The sequence below is a fragment of the Cnephaeus nilssonii genome, assembly GCF_951640355.1.
Source record: "Cnephaeus nilssonii genome assembly, chromosome: 1".
Lineage (NCBI taxonomy): Eukaryota > Metazoa > Chordata > Mammalia > Chiroptera > Vespertilionidae > Cnephaeus > Cnephaeus nilssonii.
The window spans coordinates 28867402-28885862 of NC_137072.1; the positions used below are offsets into that span (position 1 = coordinate 28867402).

The 18461-nt window shown below is 46.2% G+C and overlaps 1 protein-coding gene across 4 annotated transcripts in view; it reads left to right on the plus strand.

The window, feature by feature from the left end:
• FRMD4A (FERM domain containing 4A) overlaps nucleotides 1–18461 on the plus strand; it is a 341454-nt gene that overhangs the window by 268499 nt on the left and 54494 nt on the right. For all 4 annotated transcript variants that reach the window (XM_079778679.1, XM_079778678.1, XM_079778680.1 and 1 more), the window contains one exon: nucleotides 5786–5927. In XM_079778679.1, the coding sequence (XP_079634805.1) occupies nucleotides 5786–5927 (142 nt within the window). The remainder of the gene's footprint in view (nucleotides 1–5785; nucleotides 5928–18461) is intronic.

Here is an 18461-nt window from a genome sequence, read left to right on the forward strand (position 1 = left end):
CAAGGACTCTGTTGTCCAGTTCTGTAACCCTGGGCAAGTCTTTTATCACAGCTTTGTTTTCCCCAATTAGAGAACAGGAAAGGAAATTCCTAATTGATATTGTTTGGTCTGAAGACACAATGTTTGTGAAATTGCTTTAGGAGATATGCTATCTATTATTATTATCGTTATTAATGCAACACACTATTGCCTGGCCAGCACTTATGGAAAGCTTAAACTCTCTAAAAGTTCCCCAAATTAAATTAGAGATGATAAAACTCCCTGTAGGAGTTACATGGCAACACCTTTTTTTCCCCCCTTTATTGATTAAGGTATTACATATATGTCCTTATCTCCCATTGCCCCCAACCGCCCCACCCTCCACCCACTCATGTCCTCACTCCCCTGGTGTCTGTGTCCATTCGTTAGGCTTATACGCATGCATACAAGTCCTTTGGTTGATCTCTCTCCCTTACCCCCAACCCCCACCCCACCTTCCCTCTGAGGTTTGACGGTTTGATCGATGCTTCTGTCTCTGGATCTGTTTTTGTTCATCATATGTTGTTCATTATATTCCACAAATGAGTGAGATCGTGTGATATTTATTTTTCTCTGACTGGCTTATTTCACTTAGCATAATGCTCTCCAGTTCCATCCATACTTTTGCAAATGGTAAGAATTCCTTCTTTTTTACCACAGCGTAGTATTCCATTGTGTAGATGTACCACAGTTTTCTAATCCACTCATCTGTGGATGGGCACTTAGGCTGTTTCCAAATCTTAGCTATGGTGAATTGTGCTGTTATGAACATATGGGTGCATATATTCTTTCTGATTGGTGTTTCTAGTTGCTTGGGATATATTCCTAGAAGTGGGATTACTGGGTCAAATGGGAGTTCCATTTTTAGTTTTTTGAGGAAACTCCATACTGTTCTCCACAGTGGCTGCACCAGTCTACATTCCCACCAGCAGTGCACGAGGGTTCCTTTTCTCCACATCCTCGCCAGCACTTGTCATTTGTTGACTTGTTGATGATAGCCATTCGGACAGGTGTGAGATGGTACCCCATTGTCGTTTTGATTTGCATCTCTCGGATGATTAGTGACTTTGAGCATGTTTTCATATGTCTCTTGGCCTTCCTTATGTCCTCTTTCGAAAAGTATCTATTTAGGTCTGTTGCCCATTTTTTGATTGGGTTGTTTATCTTCCTTTTGTTAATTTGTATGAGTTCCCTGTAAATGTTGGAGATTAAACCCTTATCGGAGATAACATTGGTAAATATGTTCTCCCGTGCAGTGGGCTTTCTTGTTGTTTTGCTGATGGTTTCTTTTGCTGTACAGAAGCTTTTTATTTTGATGTAGTCCCATTTGTTTATTTTCTCTTTAGTTTCCATTGTCCTAGGAGCTGTATCGGTGAAGATATTGCTTCGGCATATGTCTGAGATTTTGCTGCCTATGGATTCCTCTAATATTTTTATGGTTTCCCATCTTATGTTTAAGTCCTTTATCCATTTTGAGTTTATTTTTGTGTATAGTGTAAGTTGGTGGTCTAGTTTCATTTTTTTGCATGTATCTGTCCAATTTTCCCAACACCATTTATTGAAGAGACTGCCTTGACTCCATTGTATGTTCTTGCCTCCTTTGTCAAATATTAATTGAGCATAGTGGTTTGGGTCGATTTCTGGGTTCTCTATTCTATTCCATTGGTCTATATGTCTGTTCTTGTGCCAGTACCAGGCAGATTTGAGAACAGTGGCTTTGTAATACAGCTTGACTGAGATAGGGATGCCCACTTTCACCACTCCTGTTCGACATAGTACTGGAAGTGTTAGCCATAGCAAATAGACAAGAAGAAATAAAAGGTATCCAAATTGGAAAAGAAGACGTAAAACTGTCATTATTCGCAGATGACATGATACTGTACATAGAAAACCCTAAAGACTCCATCAAAAAATTATTAGACTTAATAAGTGAATTCAGCAATGTAGCAAGATACAAAATTAATGCCAAGAAATCTAAGTCATTTTTATATACCAATAGTGAACTTACAGAAAGAGAGATTAAAAAACAATCCCATTTACCATCACACCAAAAAAAATTAAGATACCTAGGAATAAACTTAACTGAGGAGGTAAAAGACCTGTACTCGGAAAACTACAGCATGTCAATAAAAGAGATAGAGGAAGACATAAACAGATGGAAGAACATACCGTGTTCATGGATTGATAGAATCAACATCATTAAAATGTCCATACTACCCAAAGCAATCTATAGATTCAGTGTACTCCCCATTAAAATTCCAAGGGCATATTTCACAGACCTAGAACAAACTCTGCAATGATTCATCTGGAATAAAAAAGACCCCGAACAGCTGCAGCAATCCTGAGAAAGAAGAACAAAATAGGAGGGATCTCAATACCAGATGTCAAGCTACAACACATTTATTTCTGGAATGTTGTTCTTTATGTAGCTGTGATGTGATTCCTCTTGGTGGGCAGAATGGCCTCTGGATGAGTGAAGGCTGACAGGCTTGGGATGAAGAGCTTCCAGGTAGTTCTGAGCAGCCAGTGTTGACTGGCAAACCGTCCATTGCTACACACTCTACTGTATCGGGCCATGCCAACCATTCCTTCCTTTGAAGTGCTTTAGAAGAGCTAGGCCTCTCAAGTGATGCCTATCAAACCCAGATATAAGTACGGTCTAGTGGGTTGAGTCAGCAGGGGTGGGTAGCCAAGAAGTCTCATGTTCTTCCCTTGGTACTCAGTTACTTTCTCCTTTCAGGGTCATTGTGTAAATCATTTAAGGAAACAAACCAATTTCTCTCTCCCTCCCTCCCCCTCTCTCTGTCTTATATACATACCACTACCACCACCACTACCACCAAAGATGGAGTGAAGGGTAAGCTTTATTGCTTGGTTTCCTGTGGCTTATTCTGAATGAGAGGCTGTGCAGGCACCAATTACAATTGGTAACATATATGTGCTGACCCCAAAGATCAGAAATGTTCTCAGCTGCATATCCACAACCTCTGTAGCCCAGAGCCAGGGAGTGTCTTGTAGACTTCAGAGGAAAACATTTGAAAGTTCAAATTATTTAGAGTAGATATTAGACCCTTTTCCTCTGAACTCAGAGTGGAGACTTATTGCCTTGGCTTCCAATCCAAACATCTATCCTGTTTTGTTTTGTTTTTTCTTCTCCTGATGCAGTCTGCTGGTTCATTCTATCTAAAGCAAAGGCAGAGTGAAAGCATGGTGGGGGGCAATTAAACCTTGCTGACAGAATATCCGTAATAACACTTTGTTTGGCAAGACCCTCATAGCCAAATGCTTAGAAGTGTGGAGTTTCTTTCAGGTTGGCCCAAAGGCTTGGTTTTGCAAGGAGACAGTCTCCCCATCAGTACTCACTTCCTCTTAGCATTCTCTCTCCACTGGTTCATTTGTCCATTATATTTACATTCTAGAGAGACACCGGCAGTTCCTACAACTTCTAATAATTTAATCTCCCTTGGCAAGCGTGTCTGTTGGTCACTTTTCCATATTTTGTTTTCTGCCTGAAGTTGATGTGTGGCAGGAGTGGAGATGGTGTGGGCACAGGTCCTCCATGTGATTAGTGAGATCCCCAAAATATCAGGTTGAGTCATCAATCAAACCTCATTTTGCAAATCACTGCCAGGCCCTGACTTATAGCCTATTACTATTCCAATTCCATTGGCCTTTATGTGTATTTTCTAATTTAGTCCTTATCACAACTCTGGGATGTGAGTTTTAAGATCTCCACTTTAAAAGCAGCAATCTGAGGGTCAAAGGTTGAAGACAAAGGTCAAACAGTGATTGCATAGGAAGAGTCAGAACTCCAACTCTAATCTTTCCAAGCCTGGGCCCTTCACCACCATGCTGAACTGGTCTGTGTCTTCATGAGTTATTATTACATAACTGTGGGCGTGGGCTCCTTCTTAGTAAAGCGTGGGCACTAGTAAAAGTAGTGCTGAAAGAAAGGAAGTCGTGGATTGTGCTTTCTGTGCTGCGGGAGGGAAAAGTCAACCACATGGGTGCTGCTGATAAGCTGAGGCAACTGAGATGAAAGGCCCTTCCAGCTTCTGCTGCCAGTGGGAACACTGCGAGGCCAGGCAGCAGGATTACCTGCTGAACAAGGAGCCCTGGGCTGACAGGTGAGCTGGTCCTGAAGGCAGGGACGAAAGTTGAGGTCAAGGAGATGTCGATCGAGGAAGGACCAGTGGGATTGAGAGAATGAGGAAGACAGTTCATGGCCAGTGAACAAAAAGTCTCGGCATTTCCTCTGTTGCTCAGACTTGTTAACATGGGGAAAGCTCTCAGCGGTCAGAAGCCACTGTGTTTCATCACTGTTGGCATCAATATGGAGGCCATGGGAAGGACAAGGCCACAGGGGTTCTGAAGTCTTTGCTGGACAGCTGGGGGCACCTGGGGACAGCTTGTCACTGTGGGAGTTGGCCTGGGAGTACCTTCCCCTCTGTGGTTTCCTTAGCTACTTCCTGCTGGCTTTGCCGGTGTGTGGGAAAGACGTGGTTTCACTCGTGCCAGGTGTGAATGCACACGAAGTGACTGAAAACCTCCCCTAGTTCCATCCATGTGCATGATATCACCAAGGGCCACAGGAAGATGAGCATTTATAGCTGTTCTCATAAAGTCCATAGTATAGGTAACGCCCATTGCCTAAGCACTATCACAAAAATAGATTTCCTGACAAAGAGAGAAAAAGCAAACAACCATGAAATACATCTACTGGAAATGCTAACCCATGGCAGTCACCAAAGGTGGTAACCACAGCAAATGACTTGACTCTAAATGTAAGGTGACCAGATCGTCCCGCTTTTGGCGGGACAGTCCCGATTTTTAACAATTTGTCCCGCATCACGCGGCGTTTTAAAAAAGTCCCAATTTTTTTGGAAAGAATCGGGACTTTTTTAAAACTCCGCGGGACGCGGGACAAATTGTTAAAAATCGGGACTGTCCCGCCAAAAGCGGGACGATCTGGTCACCTTATCTAACTGGTGACTTTTAGGAATGTGATTGTGACTGCAGAACCCCTTTGATTATTCTCACCTGCTGTGGCTTTTAGCCAAGCGGGCCAGCTAATACGTGGAACAAGTGGAGTGGAGGGTTAACCAGAGCCTGAAGACTTTTCGTGTACATTTAGGTGTCAAAATAAAAGCAAAGGACTGTGCCAGGCGTTTATTGGTGGGACTGGAGTGTCCAAATGAGCAGCTGTTCTAGAGGCTTTTACACTTACACACACTTACGGTGTAGAGGGACAGAGTGCTGTTACTTCCCAAATTCTTCAACCTTTCCATGGTCACATGGCTAGCAATTTAAGAGGTTTAAATCACTTCAGAATGTATTAAAATTCCATGATTTTATCTCAGAAAGCTCTTATGTCACTCATAAAGCTGAAATTATTTTCCCTCCTTCTTTGAATACAAAACAGTTATAATCTCTACTATTTGTTGAGAGCAATGCTCCAGGCAGAGAGGAGGGGAGGAGAAGGGAGGGAGGTCTGTTTGCCTGCAAAGTCCCTGCTCTCAAGGTTGGTCCAGTACAGCCTACAGAATGATAAGTTTAGAAAATTTACCACTCATGTCAGCTCCTGAGCCACACCTGCTCCTGCAGAGAGCTTCGGTGATTAGTGATCAGCCAGGGAACACAAACAAATGCTGCAGGTGGGGAGATGAGTCCCTTTGATGATTTTCAGGTCTACAAGCAAGCGTGTGATTACTGTTGTCTCAGCGTGAACAGGTGCCCCTTTATGACCTGGTTGCCTTCCTCATTCTAGTCTAAAATCCATGCCGCACGAAGTCTGAGTGAGATCGCTATCGACCTGACCGAGACGGGCACACTGAAGACCTCCAAGCTGGCCAACATGGGGAGCAAAGGGAAGATCATCAGCGGCAGCAGCGGCAGCCTCCTGTCGTCAGGTAGGCACGGTCTTGGGTTGGGAGCCACCTGAGAACATGGAGGGAGTTCCTGCTGAAGGCTGGCTTCAGCCCTGGAGGGCTCCAGGGAAGGCGGGGAACCAGCAGCAGCTGGGGAGGCTGCTTGGCAGGCTCGCCAGGAGCTGGCTCTAGTTTGGAGACACAGGTTTCGGGCCAAATGGGAAGCTGAGAAAAGTGCCAGTAGTACCAAAGGGTGGGGGAAGAGGAGCGGTGGAGCCAGTCAGTGTGGGAAGGGTGGTTGGTCATCTGAGTGTCTTCAAGCGCCCTCCAGAGCCCTCTGACGGCGATGGCGATGGCTGAGTGTCAGGAGTGGCAGCTCCGGGGACCGCGGTGGGGTTCACTGTGTGTCATTAGAGGAGAGTTATACTCAGGCAGGGCTGCAGGTAGGGTCGTGGTGCTGAGTGACGGTACATTGTGTTCCTACATGAACTTCTTGAAACTTTAAAAAAGTCCAAAATACTCTGGCTCATTTGGAAAGGATGGACTTGCTGTCACTGAGTAGGGGAGAGCGATCAAGCGCCTTTTGAAACTGAGAGTCAAAGGATCCGATTCCTCCCATCTGTTTCTGCGGGCCCTGGGCAAGCCTTTTGTCATTAGATGGTGAGAGGGACAGAAATGCTCTGAGGGTTCAGATCCGGCTGACTTCGGGAGAAGGGACACCATTCGCTAAAGGGTGAGGCAGGAAAATGAACGGGTTTGAGGAGGGCAGGGAGGGAGAGGGAGGCAGTAATTGTTCGGAAATATTAGTGAAAAGTGTTACTGATGCCGGTCACTCCCCAGGCCACACAGTCTGTCTGGTTGTTCTTGGGGACAGTGTGCCCTTGCTTCTGAGCCATGAAAATACAGCAAGAAGTCTTTGACTGGCCTCAGTGTCACTTTCTATAAACTGTTTTCTAGTGGCTGCACACAACAGCAGAATGACACACAAAAAGGAAAAGAGACAGGAGAGAAGGAAGAGCTGAAAGCCAACTAGTTAGCTTCTGGGCAGGTGGAGTCCAGCGAGAGCCAGGACGGGGAGGAGGATGGCTGCCGTTCCTGGACTGGGAGGCGGTGTTACAAAGGGCCCCTCATTGGACAGGCCTTTCTTTCTAAAGCTCTGGGAGGACCCCAGCATGTGTTCACATGGCCATGTGTTTTCATCAGATCTGCGAACATAATACGTTTCACATTCTTTTTCTTAAATAGAGCCACCAAAATAATAGAAGTCCAGGCTCACAAAACCTGGATCTGCCTCTGCCAGATCACTGTAGGGTTCACCATAAACCCCTCCCGGCTTCAGGATTTCTAACATTTTTCTTTTATCAACACAACAGGCCAAATCATTATTTCTGAGGCCTAGAGGTTTACAGTAAAAACTTAGAGAATGTGGTCTTCTTTTATCAACAAGAAGGCCATTCAAAACCTAAGCCCCTGCCTGGAATTGCAGCCACTCCTAGTCCCCTGTGGAATGGCCAAGGGCAGGTCAGAGCCCACCCCTGTGTTTGTCCTCTAGACTCTCCCGACCCCTGCTAAGACTCAGGGTCTCAGATTCCAGCCTGAACTGACCCACCCAATCTCCTTATTATCCAGCCACAGATGAGCCGCACTCATCCTTCATTCTCAGTGAGGGGGTGCATTTCCGCTGTGGTTACATATCCATTTGGGAATCTAGGTCCTTTGTGAACATGGCATGGTTATTCCCAGAAGGACAATGGATCACCCAGCTCAGGGCTTCTCCAACCTCCCTGTGCATCCCAACCACTTGGAGGGCGTGTTCAAGCACAGATAACTGGGCTCTAGCTCCAGAATGTTTGATTCCCTTGGTCTAGGGTGAGCCTGAGAATTTGCATTTCTAATGAGTTCTAACAAGACCTCAAGTGACGCTGATGCTGCTAGTCTGGAGACCAGACCACACTTGGAGAGCTACTCTTCTTGCTGAAGAAGAGAAAAAAGCCTGAGGTGGCTGTGCTCAGAATTTTGGGACCTGGTATCCCCACTTTTAAACCTGTGCCCTGGTCCATCTGCTTGGGTGCCTTATCTCTGGCAGCCCCCAGTGATACCAAGGCAGTGCCTAACAGCATTTACAGGTGAGGGTATGAGCAGGAGCCCCAAACCTCCTGACATGGAACTGACCTCACTCAACCATCAGAAATGAGATCCAGGCAACTTTAAGGGAAAAAGCAGTTCCTCTCTGTTACTGCCATCACCTTGACATTAACCATCAATCTAGAACAGTGATGGGCAACCTTTTGAGCTTGGTGTGTCAAACTTCGCCAAAAAAACTGAGCATAACTCGGGTAGTGTGTCACTTTGAGGAAAAAACATTATTTCGAAAATGTTTCATCCTTGGCATGCGGCCGCCTCAGCGGCCGCGTGTCATCAGAAATGGCTACGCGTGTCAGTGCTGACACGCGTGTCATAGGTTCGCCATCACTGATCTAGAAGGTAAAGCAAAAGAAAACCTCCCTGCTGAATCCACCCCCACCCCTAATAGAAGCATCTTTATTCCAAGATGCTAAAGTGATCTTCACGTGTTTGATAACTTGTGATGGAGGCCCCAAGCTAAGCTGTTGTTGTAAGTCGATGGAGTCAGCTAAGGCCCCTTGCCCTCCCCACTTTCAGTGGCTTCATTTGCAGGCCCTGACTCCTCTGCTGCACAGCTAAGCAGGAGGAAGCTGGGCAGAGGAGTCGGCTGGGAGGTGCAAGCCTTGCCCATGGCAGGCCAGGGAGCGCTTCCAACTCTGCCTCACCCTGCGGTTAGAGCCTGAAGAATGGTCCTTGAATGTGAGGCTGAGGCTCCCAGGGGAGGTTCCCTTCTCTTGACTTAGGAAAGACAATAGGGCAATGGAGGGAGAGACCAAAAAACAGGAAACTTCCATCCCTCAACTCAACAAAGGGAATTTCTAGAACCCGGAGATCTGGTCACCACTCCTTCTGGGCCTGCTGATTGCTGTTCCTCTGTCTTTTCTTGTCCCAGGAAGAGACGCCTTCCCTTGAGAAGTCCCTAGAAATTCCTCCTGGAAGGCACCTGCTTCCCATGCCGCACAATGCAGAAGTCTAGGCTAGGCTCCACCCTGTTCTTTCTGTCCTTTCCTGTCCTCTTGCCTAACTGCTGTTGAAAATGCCTTTAGTCATGTGCTCCCACAGTCTGAGAGGGCATTGCTCCTCCAGCACAGCCCTGGTTTTAAACACTTTTATTACACTTACCAGACCCCATATTCTATCCTTAGTTCAGAAAATATGATACATATAACCTACTAGGGGCCCAGTGCATGAATTTGTGCACCTTGAAAGGAACTGTGGGCCGCGAGGCTGCGGGGGGGTGGGGAGCACAAGGGCAGGTCTTAGCCCATCCTCTGCACCCCTGCCCATCCCCTCCCACCGTGGCCCTTGGTCCCCTGTCTGCTGGCAGCCCCACTTGTGCCACCACAGCTTCCACGCGCTGACGGCACTGGCTCCGCTAGTACCCGCTGAGGGCACGGAGCAATTGGAGCCGGCGCCAGCAGCGGGTATGAGTGGGGCCTGCACCATCAGCGGGTGCTAGCAGTGGCTGCTGCCCAGATCACCCCTCAGGAGCAGGGGGAGGTGGAGAAGCCCTCAGGGGCAATAGGGGATGATGCTGGACGCCGGCAGCAGGTGCAAGCAGTGGCTCCGGCGCCAGCTGCGGGTACAAGCAGGGCCGTCACTGGCAGTAGGTGAGAACGGTCAGCTGCCAACCCCAATCGTCCCTCAGGAGCAGGGAGAGATGGAGAAGCCCTGAGGGATGATGGGGGCCAGAAGCCACCACTCGCACCCGCTGATGGCACCAAATGATCGGGGCCAGCACCCGGCGATCGGGGCCAGCGCAGGGCACCAGCAACGGGTGGGAGAACCCAGCGGGACTGCATTGCTCGGGAGCAAAGAATTTTCAGTAACAACCAGAGGCTCGCTCCAATGGCAGTAACCAGTGCCCCGCCTGGGTCTGGTGTCCCTGCTCACCTGCTCCACCATCCCACCGCGGCCAATGCCCGCCCTGTTCTGCACTCTGCCGCCTGCTGCCAACGCCCACCATGTTCTGCACACACCCCTAGGAGGTCAGTGCACATCATAGCGACTAGTTGTTTGGTTGTTCTGTCTTTCGGTCTATTAAATAGACTCTATTTGCATATTAGGGTTTTATATATATAGATATCCTATTTGATCAGTTGACTTCTCTCCTTCTGCTGCCTCATGTTTTGGGGGAAAAAATGATGGTCCTTAAAAGCATTTTGAGAAATTAATTATTATTTGAAAATTATATTTTCTACTTCTAGCCCACTTTCTGACATCTAGTAGGTGCTCAATACACAATTTAAAAAAATTGTTTGCATTATATTCTGATGACTTATTTATATTATAACTGGAAATTTGTACCTTTTGACTCCCTCACCCCTTTCACCAACCCTCTCTGGCAATCACCAATCTGTTCTCTTTCTCTGTTTTAGTTCACTTAGCATTATGCCCATGTTGCTGCAAATGACAAGATTTCAATCTTTTTTATGGTTGAATAATATTCCATCGTGTGTGTGTGTGTGTGTGTGTGTGTGTGTGTGTGTGTGTGTACACCACATTTTCTTTCTTTATTCCTTCAGTGCTGGACATTTAGCTTGTTTTCATATCTTGGCTATTATGAATAATGCTTCTGTGGACGTGGGGTGAAGTTGATGGTTTAGTTTCCTTCAGATAAATACCCAAAAATGGAATTGCTGGGTCATATGGGAGTTCCATTTTTAATTCCTTGAGGACCCTCCATGCTGTTTTCTATGGTGGCTGCACCAGTTTACTTGTTTCCCACGTCAGTAGTGCACCAGTGTTCCCGTTTCTCTACATCCTTGACAACACTGTTGTTTCTTGTCATTTTGATAATAGCCATCCTAACAGATGTGAATGATAGCTCATTGTGGTTTTTATTTGCATTTTCTCACTGACTAGTGATGTTGAGTATCTTTTCATGTACCTGTTGGCCATCTGTCTTCTTAGAAAAGTGTTCAGATTCTCTGCCCATTTTTATCCAGATTGTTTGTTTTCCTGCATGTATAGGTGAGGATGTTTCAGAACATGCTCAGTCAGGAAACATAGTTATACATACATCATATGTTCAAATATGGTGGCAGATTCCTTCCCTGGGAGGAGACTTTAGTACCGTAACGAGGGAATAATGAGAACAGTTCCTGAGGAGTCACTGGAGCCCCTTCAGCTGCTCCAGCAGATCTCAGGTGGTGGTTTCAGCTTGTTCACCCCCTGGTTCTGTAAAACACCCTGGCCTTGTTCCTGAAAAACAGTTCTAGCAATTATCAAAGTCAGGGGTTGTGTAGGTATGGATAAACATCTAAGTCTTGGTCTTTCTGTGAAACTTCCAGCAAGTTAAGACAGCATTACACTCACTTTATAAATTTTAGAATCAGATAAGTGGAGTTACAGGTTAATAGTGGCAAAGGTATAAGCTCTAAACAAAGGTTAATCTGTGCTAGGTTACCTGCTAGGCTCAGGTGTAGGTTTGTTTACATTATCAGATATGTGGTTTGCAATTAATTTCTCCCATTCAGTAGGTTGCCTTTTCTTTTTGTTGATGGTTTCCTTTGCTGTGCAGAAGCTTTTTATTTGATACAGTCCCACTTGTCTATTTTTACTTTTGTTGACTTTGTTTTCAGTGTCAAATTCAAAAACATGGTCACCAAGACTGATGTCATACACGATTATTGAAATTAAAATCTTTTCATTGATTTGAGAGTGAGAGAGAGAGAGAGAGAGATCAATTTCTTGTTCCACTTATCTATGCATTCATTGGTTGATTCTTATATGTGCCCTGACCCGGGATCAAAGCCACAATCTTGGTGTATCAGGACGATGCTGTAACCAACTGAGCTACCCTGCCAGGCCAGCCAGAAAATAAATTGTGAAGAGTACTAGTAAGAATCCTGCATGTGCTCCATGCATGTTCCCAGAATATATGGTATCTTGGGCCTGCCAAGAACTCTTATACCTGTCACCAACATTTTTCCTCAAGTTGTACTGTGTCACTTTTGTCATGCTGGCATTAGACCTTTAAAGGTTAATCTTGTCAGATCAGGCTCCTACTGTAAATCATGTCCATTCTTGTTATCTTTCATTCATCCTTCCATCTTTGTCTGCACCAAAATTGTGGTGTAACTGAGCCAAGTAACACTGTAATATCTCTCTGATGTAAGCATATTTTCTAGCTCCCAAAATTTGGTAGGGACTATACACAGCATTCAAAAAAGTATAGCTTCTCTCCTCACAGAGTGTGCATACTATTTTTGAGTATCTTTTCATGTACCTGTTGGCCATCTGTCTTCGTAGGAAAAGTGTTCAGATAAATGCAGATAAAATATTTCCAAGCTATTCATGACTTTGAAGGTGATTTTCCTTTCTAACTAAGGGCATATAATTACCTCTAAAATTATTGAAGTCCAGTACATGGCATCTGAGGTCTAAGATGCTAAAGAAATGATGAGACCTCATTGGTGTCCATTAAAGAAGTCAAAGGTTCACAGTTACTCATGCCATGAGCCAGCAGCTAGTATTTCAAAAAGAAAAGGTCCACATTGAAGCGATGCATTAAGGCTTGGGGCCAGAACACCCTAGTTCTTTGGTGATGATATATTGGTCTCCTGTGTGAGACCTAGTAGAGACCGTTAGAAGCAGAGCCTTCTGAGTCCGAGCTGCAAGGCGTGTGTCAGAATAAAAGGGATGAGGTCCTCACCTCCTGGTCCAGGTCTGGATGGGATTCTGAGCCTAGGAAGTTGATGGAACCCATGTCCTGAATCCATGTGTGAAGGGACTCAGGTGGCCAGGCTTCCAAAGGGTGTGAGGATCCAGTCCTCAGGTCACATCTGCTGAGAGATGGCCTGGCTTCCCAGCGGCCCCTGGAAGAGGGGATGTTGAGGCAGCTCCTCCAAGCCAGGCCGGCAGAGCCCTACCCCTGTCCTCCACAAGCCCGGCCTGGCTTGGCCTCACAAGCCCAGCGAGGTGGGTGCTCAGTAAGCCTGCTGACTGACCACTGCAGGGTGAGCAGGGGCCACTGGATTCTCTCTGCCCTGAGAAAGCATTGCTTTGCTCATAGGTGTTTCAGGTCACCAGTTTGTGGAGGTTCAGATAGAGTTTGAGAGGACAACTATGAATTCACATCACTTGGTTATGAAGTTTTCAGAGTTCAAATACCTGAAATCCTTTTTTTGTGGGAACTTGCATGGGTGTTTTCCTCTCTTCCCAACCCCCACTTCTTGAAATCTTAAAAAGGATCACAGATGAGAAAAAAAATGGAATAACAAAACAGAGAAAACGACAACTGATTTGTTGTTCATAGCTCCTCTGAAAATGGGGGAGAGAGCGTGTGGGATGGTCCTCAGCATTGTTCCGGGACCTGCCAGCACAGAACAGAACAGTTCGGATTTCAGTGGGAGTGCAGCCGCCAAGGGCAATGAGCTGTTGTTGTCAGCCACCAACTCGCTTAGGAAATACCCAGTGTTCTGCAGGCCCATGTGCCTCATCGCAATAACCACTCAAACACAAAATATTTCTGTGCATCCTTTCTTAAATAAATGGAACAAAAAGCCTGATGTAGCCTTTTTTAAAAGAAATGTAGAGGCATAAGCCACCCATTCTCTCCAAAAATCACACATGTTGTAACTATAAACAGGAATGCGATGGCAGTTGAGTTACCTTCACTGTGATCAGCAGGATTGAAAAGAATGTGGTGATGATGCGGGTTTTAAAAAACACACACACAACCTGCGGTCTGCAGTTACCCCTCAGCTCTGATGTTTTCCGTTCTGGAAAAGCCGTGTTGTGCTAGGCCTGGGGCATCGCTTCACCTGGGGTCAGTCCACATGCATTACTCACCGCCTCACACATTCTCATTCTCTGAATGCTAGCACTTCCTCCCATTGTGAGGAAGTTTATTAATAACTAATGTAACAATGAGGATGCCAGCTATCTCATCTCTCCATACAGACAAGTGGCCTGATCGGCGCCTGCCAGCTTTATGGCCGTGGCTTTGTTCAGCTCAAAACACACTGCCTTATGCTCGTATCAGTCATGTGGTTTTTGGTGTGTTGTTTTTCTCTTTGTCTTCATCCTTCCTTTTTTTGCTCTCACTGTACCCCCTCCTGCATCTCTGTCCAGCATCTCCAAGTTCTCTGTTACGTAGCAGCTGCCTGCCCCCGTTAGGTCTAATGACAGCAGGATGCCAGGGGCTTTCATTTTGGTCCTTACCTCGGGGCTCTGCAGATGGGCACAGCCCTGCAGCCACTGCCAAGGGCGTGTTCATGCTGGACTGGGCCACCAGTGAGGGCTGTGAAATCTCTTTCTGTGGAATGGATGTTTCTGGACTTGTTAGAGCAGGACAGGCCTGAGTCAAAATTGAGACCATAAAATGTTTGTCCCTTTCTACTCTCATATTGGGGAAATAAAACTCACTAAAGTAATTTAGACTGATGTATTTATGCCTTCAGGTATTCCCAGTAAAGGAATATTTGCCTACTAAAGAGAACCGAACAGAATGGCAATTTATAACCTAAATGAATGATTTTCCAATGGTGAAATTTTAAACACTGAAAAAGAAATATCACCATCAGCTCTCATAGGCATTGCTTTGTTCCCGTGTAGGCCAGCCCTCTCAGTATTGCAATAGAATAACAGTCTCGGAGCCAGAAAGATAAGCCCCTCATTTCACAGTTTAAGAAATGGAAACCGTATGAGTTACTCATAAATAGTAGTTTCAACTAGGTATTTTACCAGATGCTGCTGCTAATTTTTATGATCAACTATTCAATTTCTTCTCCCTCTCTTTTTCTCCCTCTCTCCCTCACCCCCCCCTTGCTCTCTCTCTCTCTCTCTCTCTCTCTCTCTCTGCCTCTTCTCCCCCCTTCTCTCCCCGCCTTCTCTCATATTTTAGTTGTGCTCTTCACCCTGTGGTGAAGGTGCCCAGAGCCCTGGCATCTGGCCACGTGGGAAAGCCATCCCACACACTCTAGCCAACATCAAAAGGTGCTTACCTTTCAAAGATCTCCCATTTCTACTGTTTCAAAGGAACTGTTTCATTTTTACAATTTTTGACCCTGATGACAAGTTTGCCAAGCATGCATTTTTCATGCTAAAAATCACATTTACTTCTCTGAACCCATCTCCAGGGACCATGTGTGTACCCTGAAATCTGCGGTGTGCCATTGTTTCATACTGTCTCCCAGGACATCTTTTAAGTGAGGGATTCATAATTGAGGATGTGTACGGCAGATAAACATCTCCTCATCATACAGGAGCATTCAGACCTTTCCTGCACATTCACTCCTGGGTGTCTGCCAAAACTCGTCCTGACGGCTTTTACAGATCTGCCGGGAATGTGCCTTCTTCATTTTATTATTTTCCCTGAAGGCCTATACAGATTGTCATTTCCTTTACTTACTTTCAGGACAACAGACTTCTTTCCTCTTTGGGGCGTGCTTTGTTTCGATTTCCCCTCCCCTCAGAGAGGAAAGCACCCCTTCTTTCTTCTGAGATCAGTGAGTGGGTCACCGTGTTCCAGCTGTGTGACAACAGGGCCACGGCTCCTGAGAACGTGCTCTTCGTAGGATGCGTGCTCATATCCTGTGCTGAGTAGTCAGGGGCTTTTGAAAGATTGGAGCAGATTCCCCATCACAGCTGAACGAGGATATCCTGGAGGAGAGGAGATGGTGTGTGTGTGTGTGTGTGTGTGTGTGTGTGTGTGTGTGTGTGTGTGTGGTGTGGCCCCTCTTCCCCCTCCCCCCCCCCACACACGTCCTGCCCAGGGAGCTGGCTGCCCACTGGGGAAGTCTGGAGTTCCCCAGCTGGATGGGGCAGTTTCTCCAGAAACTGCTAGAGGTAGCACAACAGGTTTCACCATATCTTCACCAATAAAACCTCCACAGCACCGGGCACTCACTCAAAAGATTCCCAGATACCCACTGAAAATAACTTCTGACCTTGAGCTCGTCACCCAGACTCTCCTGGCCCTGTCTGATAGGACTTATCTTCTTTGAGATCAGATCTTTTTCTCCTCTTCACTGGCCAGATTATTAGTGGCCTATTTCTATAAAATCCTTTGGATTTTGATTGAAACATAATAAAGTAGCCAAAAAGCACACACAAGATTATATTTTCAGCCTCGTATCATTCAAATTGGTAGTTGCTGCACAATAACTGGGGTGGAAGGGCTTATTAGAGAAATGATCCGACGCTTAGTTTTCCTGGTGGTGAAACACGGGGAGCACCTCACCTGTGCAGACCGGACTAGGGTGGCCGCCAGCTCCCAGGTTATCTAATTGGTCCCAGCCTGTGGGTTCCTTCCCTGTGTGGCAGCTGTTGCCTCTCACCTTCCCGTGGCTTATCTCCTGCCTCCCCGACGTGGGCAGCTTTTCATGTTAGGACAGGGCTCTCAAGGCTGGGACCCGGTCTAGTTATCTGTCTCCCACCCACCTGCACACGGAGGTGCTCCAGAGACATGTTTCATTGGCACGTCTGAAGAACCTCCCTGGTTCCACCTCCTCCTTCCTTCTGCCTGCATGTCCGTCCACGCAGCACGTGGGAGGGGTCTGGGCTGGAAATGCAGGTGTGACTGCACACCGCACCATTTTACTACGGTGACTCAGCAGTCACCAAGACAGGAAGTTCCTACCCTCGTGGTGTTTCCATTCTAGGGGCAATATAGGCCACACAGAGCCCAGTTAGAATCCCAGCTCTGCCTCCCTACATCCTGGTGACTTCTATGAAAACGGGGACACTGTTTTTGTGACGATTAAATGAAGGAGATGTGGGAAGCTCCTGTCAGGAGTTCTGTAAAAATCCACTTCCTTTTTTCCTTTCTCCTCACTAGTTTTCTGAACGTATGCAGCCAGGAACACTATTTAATACCAATAACTACGAATATTCACATAGCACCTATGTTCTGAGCTCTGTTCTAAGCATCTGTCAAGTATTATCTCATCCAATTCTCCCAACCTTTGAAGAAGCCCTGTTTTTATTCCCATCTTACAGGAGAGGATACTGAGACTTAGGTCATGTAACGTTACCAGGTCCTTCAGCTAGTAAGTCGTGGAGCTGGGACATGAGCCCAGACCTGTTCCCTCTAAACTGCTAGACTGTGGACTTCGGCCTCAGGAGGCCACAGGACCAAGGTATGTTTTCCAAACCATATTTAGGTCACTCTTTCCATTACACTTGGGTACTGCTCTAAACTTCTACTAACAACCAGAAAGTATTTATGTATTACTTATATCTTCCAAAAATATTCAAATCACCTCTGATTTTTTTTTTTTGCCTCCTGCCCCATTCCTTATGGGTAGACAGCCCTTTTGAAGTCACTTGGCCACTGTTTGGTCAGTCCGTAAGTTTTGAGATCCCACTCCTGACTCTGGTAGAGTTTTCCATCTTCCTACTTTTCTAGTCCCAAAGGCAGCTCTGATTAATCTGTTTAGCATTCAAGCTTACAAGTATTCGCTTTGAACTGTTGATAAGATGACGAAATAAATTCTTTAGGCGCTGGTTGATCATTAGACATTCCCTTCCAATTCGAGGCAAATTGTCACAGTAACTGGGGAAGGACCAGAGTTGGCAGGGTGCCTTCTTTTCTAGAGGTGGGAAACATAAGGAAAGAGGGAAGATGGCACTGGATGTGAGGAGGCTTTTGTACGAGCTGCAAACCTGACTGCCAGAGGCACGAGGGCACTGCCTACGTAAGTGGTTTATTAAGGAATAGATTCTTCAAGTTTGGAGGGCTCTTGGAGGTTGGTTAATTGGTCATTTCTAGAAGGGAACATCATGACTCCCGGAGTTAGTAACCCGAGGCGTTACACATTCAATAGCAGGTCTGTGATGGAAATCCGGGTCTCTTTCCTGTCCTTCACTGCCCCTCTCAAAGACTACAGACACACTTTTTAATTTCTGAGGCACTAAATTTATACCCTTGGGGTGTTCTTGCCTATTTGTGTGGGTTCAAATAAGTGGAAATGGATAAATCGTAGTAACAGAGTTTCTGTACCTTTCGACAAGTCTGTGTGCTGATTTGAAGTGATTTCTGTGTCTAGAATCATTTCTGACATGGTCACAGTCCTTTAGTTTGTTAAGATTCCCTTAGAGCGGAGCCCCTGAGGCTCCTTCCCTGATTGGGTGTCTCCTGGAATCACTGTCTCTTAAAGGAATTAGCCAGTAATCTCTGCCTCCTGTTTCTGGCTAACTTGCTGGCCTCCCTTTAGGATGTCAGCTGTGCCATTCAGGGGATGCCTAGAGAGCTGTTGTAGACGCCATGGGAATCTCCTCAACATCACAGACCACTTGGGGCTCCTCTGATGCCCTCGTGTTTCTTCCCATGGAACTGTTACTGAGGCATCCTTGTCGCTAGGAACTTGGCCACTTCTCCTCATGATTGGCATATTTGCCTGGTTGCAGGTAAAGTCCCACAGGCTCAGATCCCTCAAGCTCTGAAATAGAGCCACCTGGAGAACTCAGAGCCCTTGTTCCAGAGCAGGGGATTTCCTTTAGAGA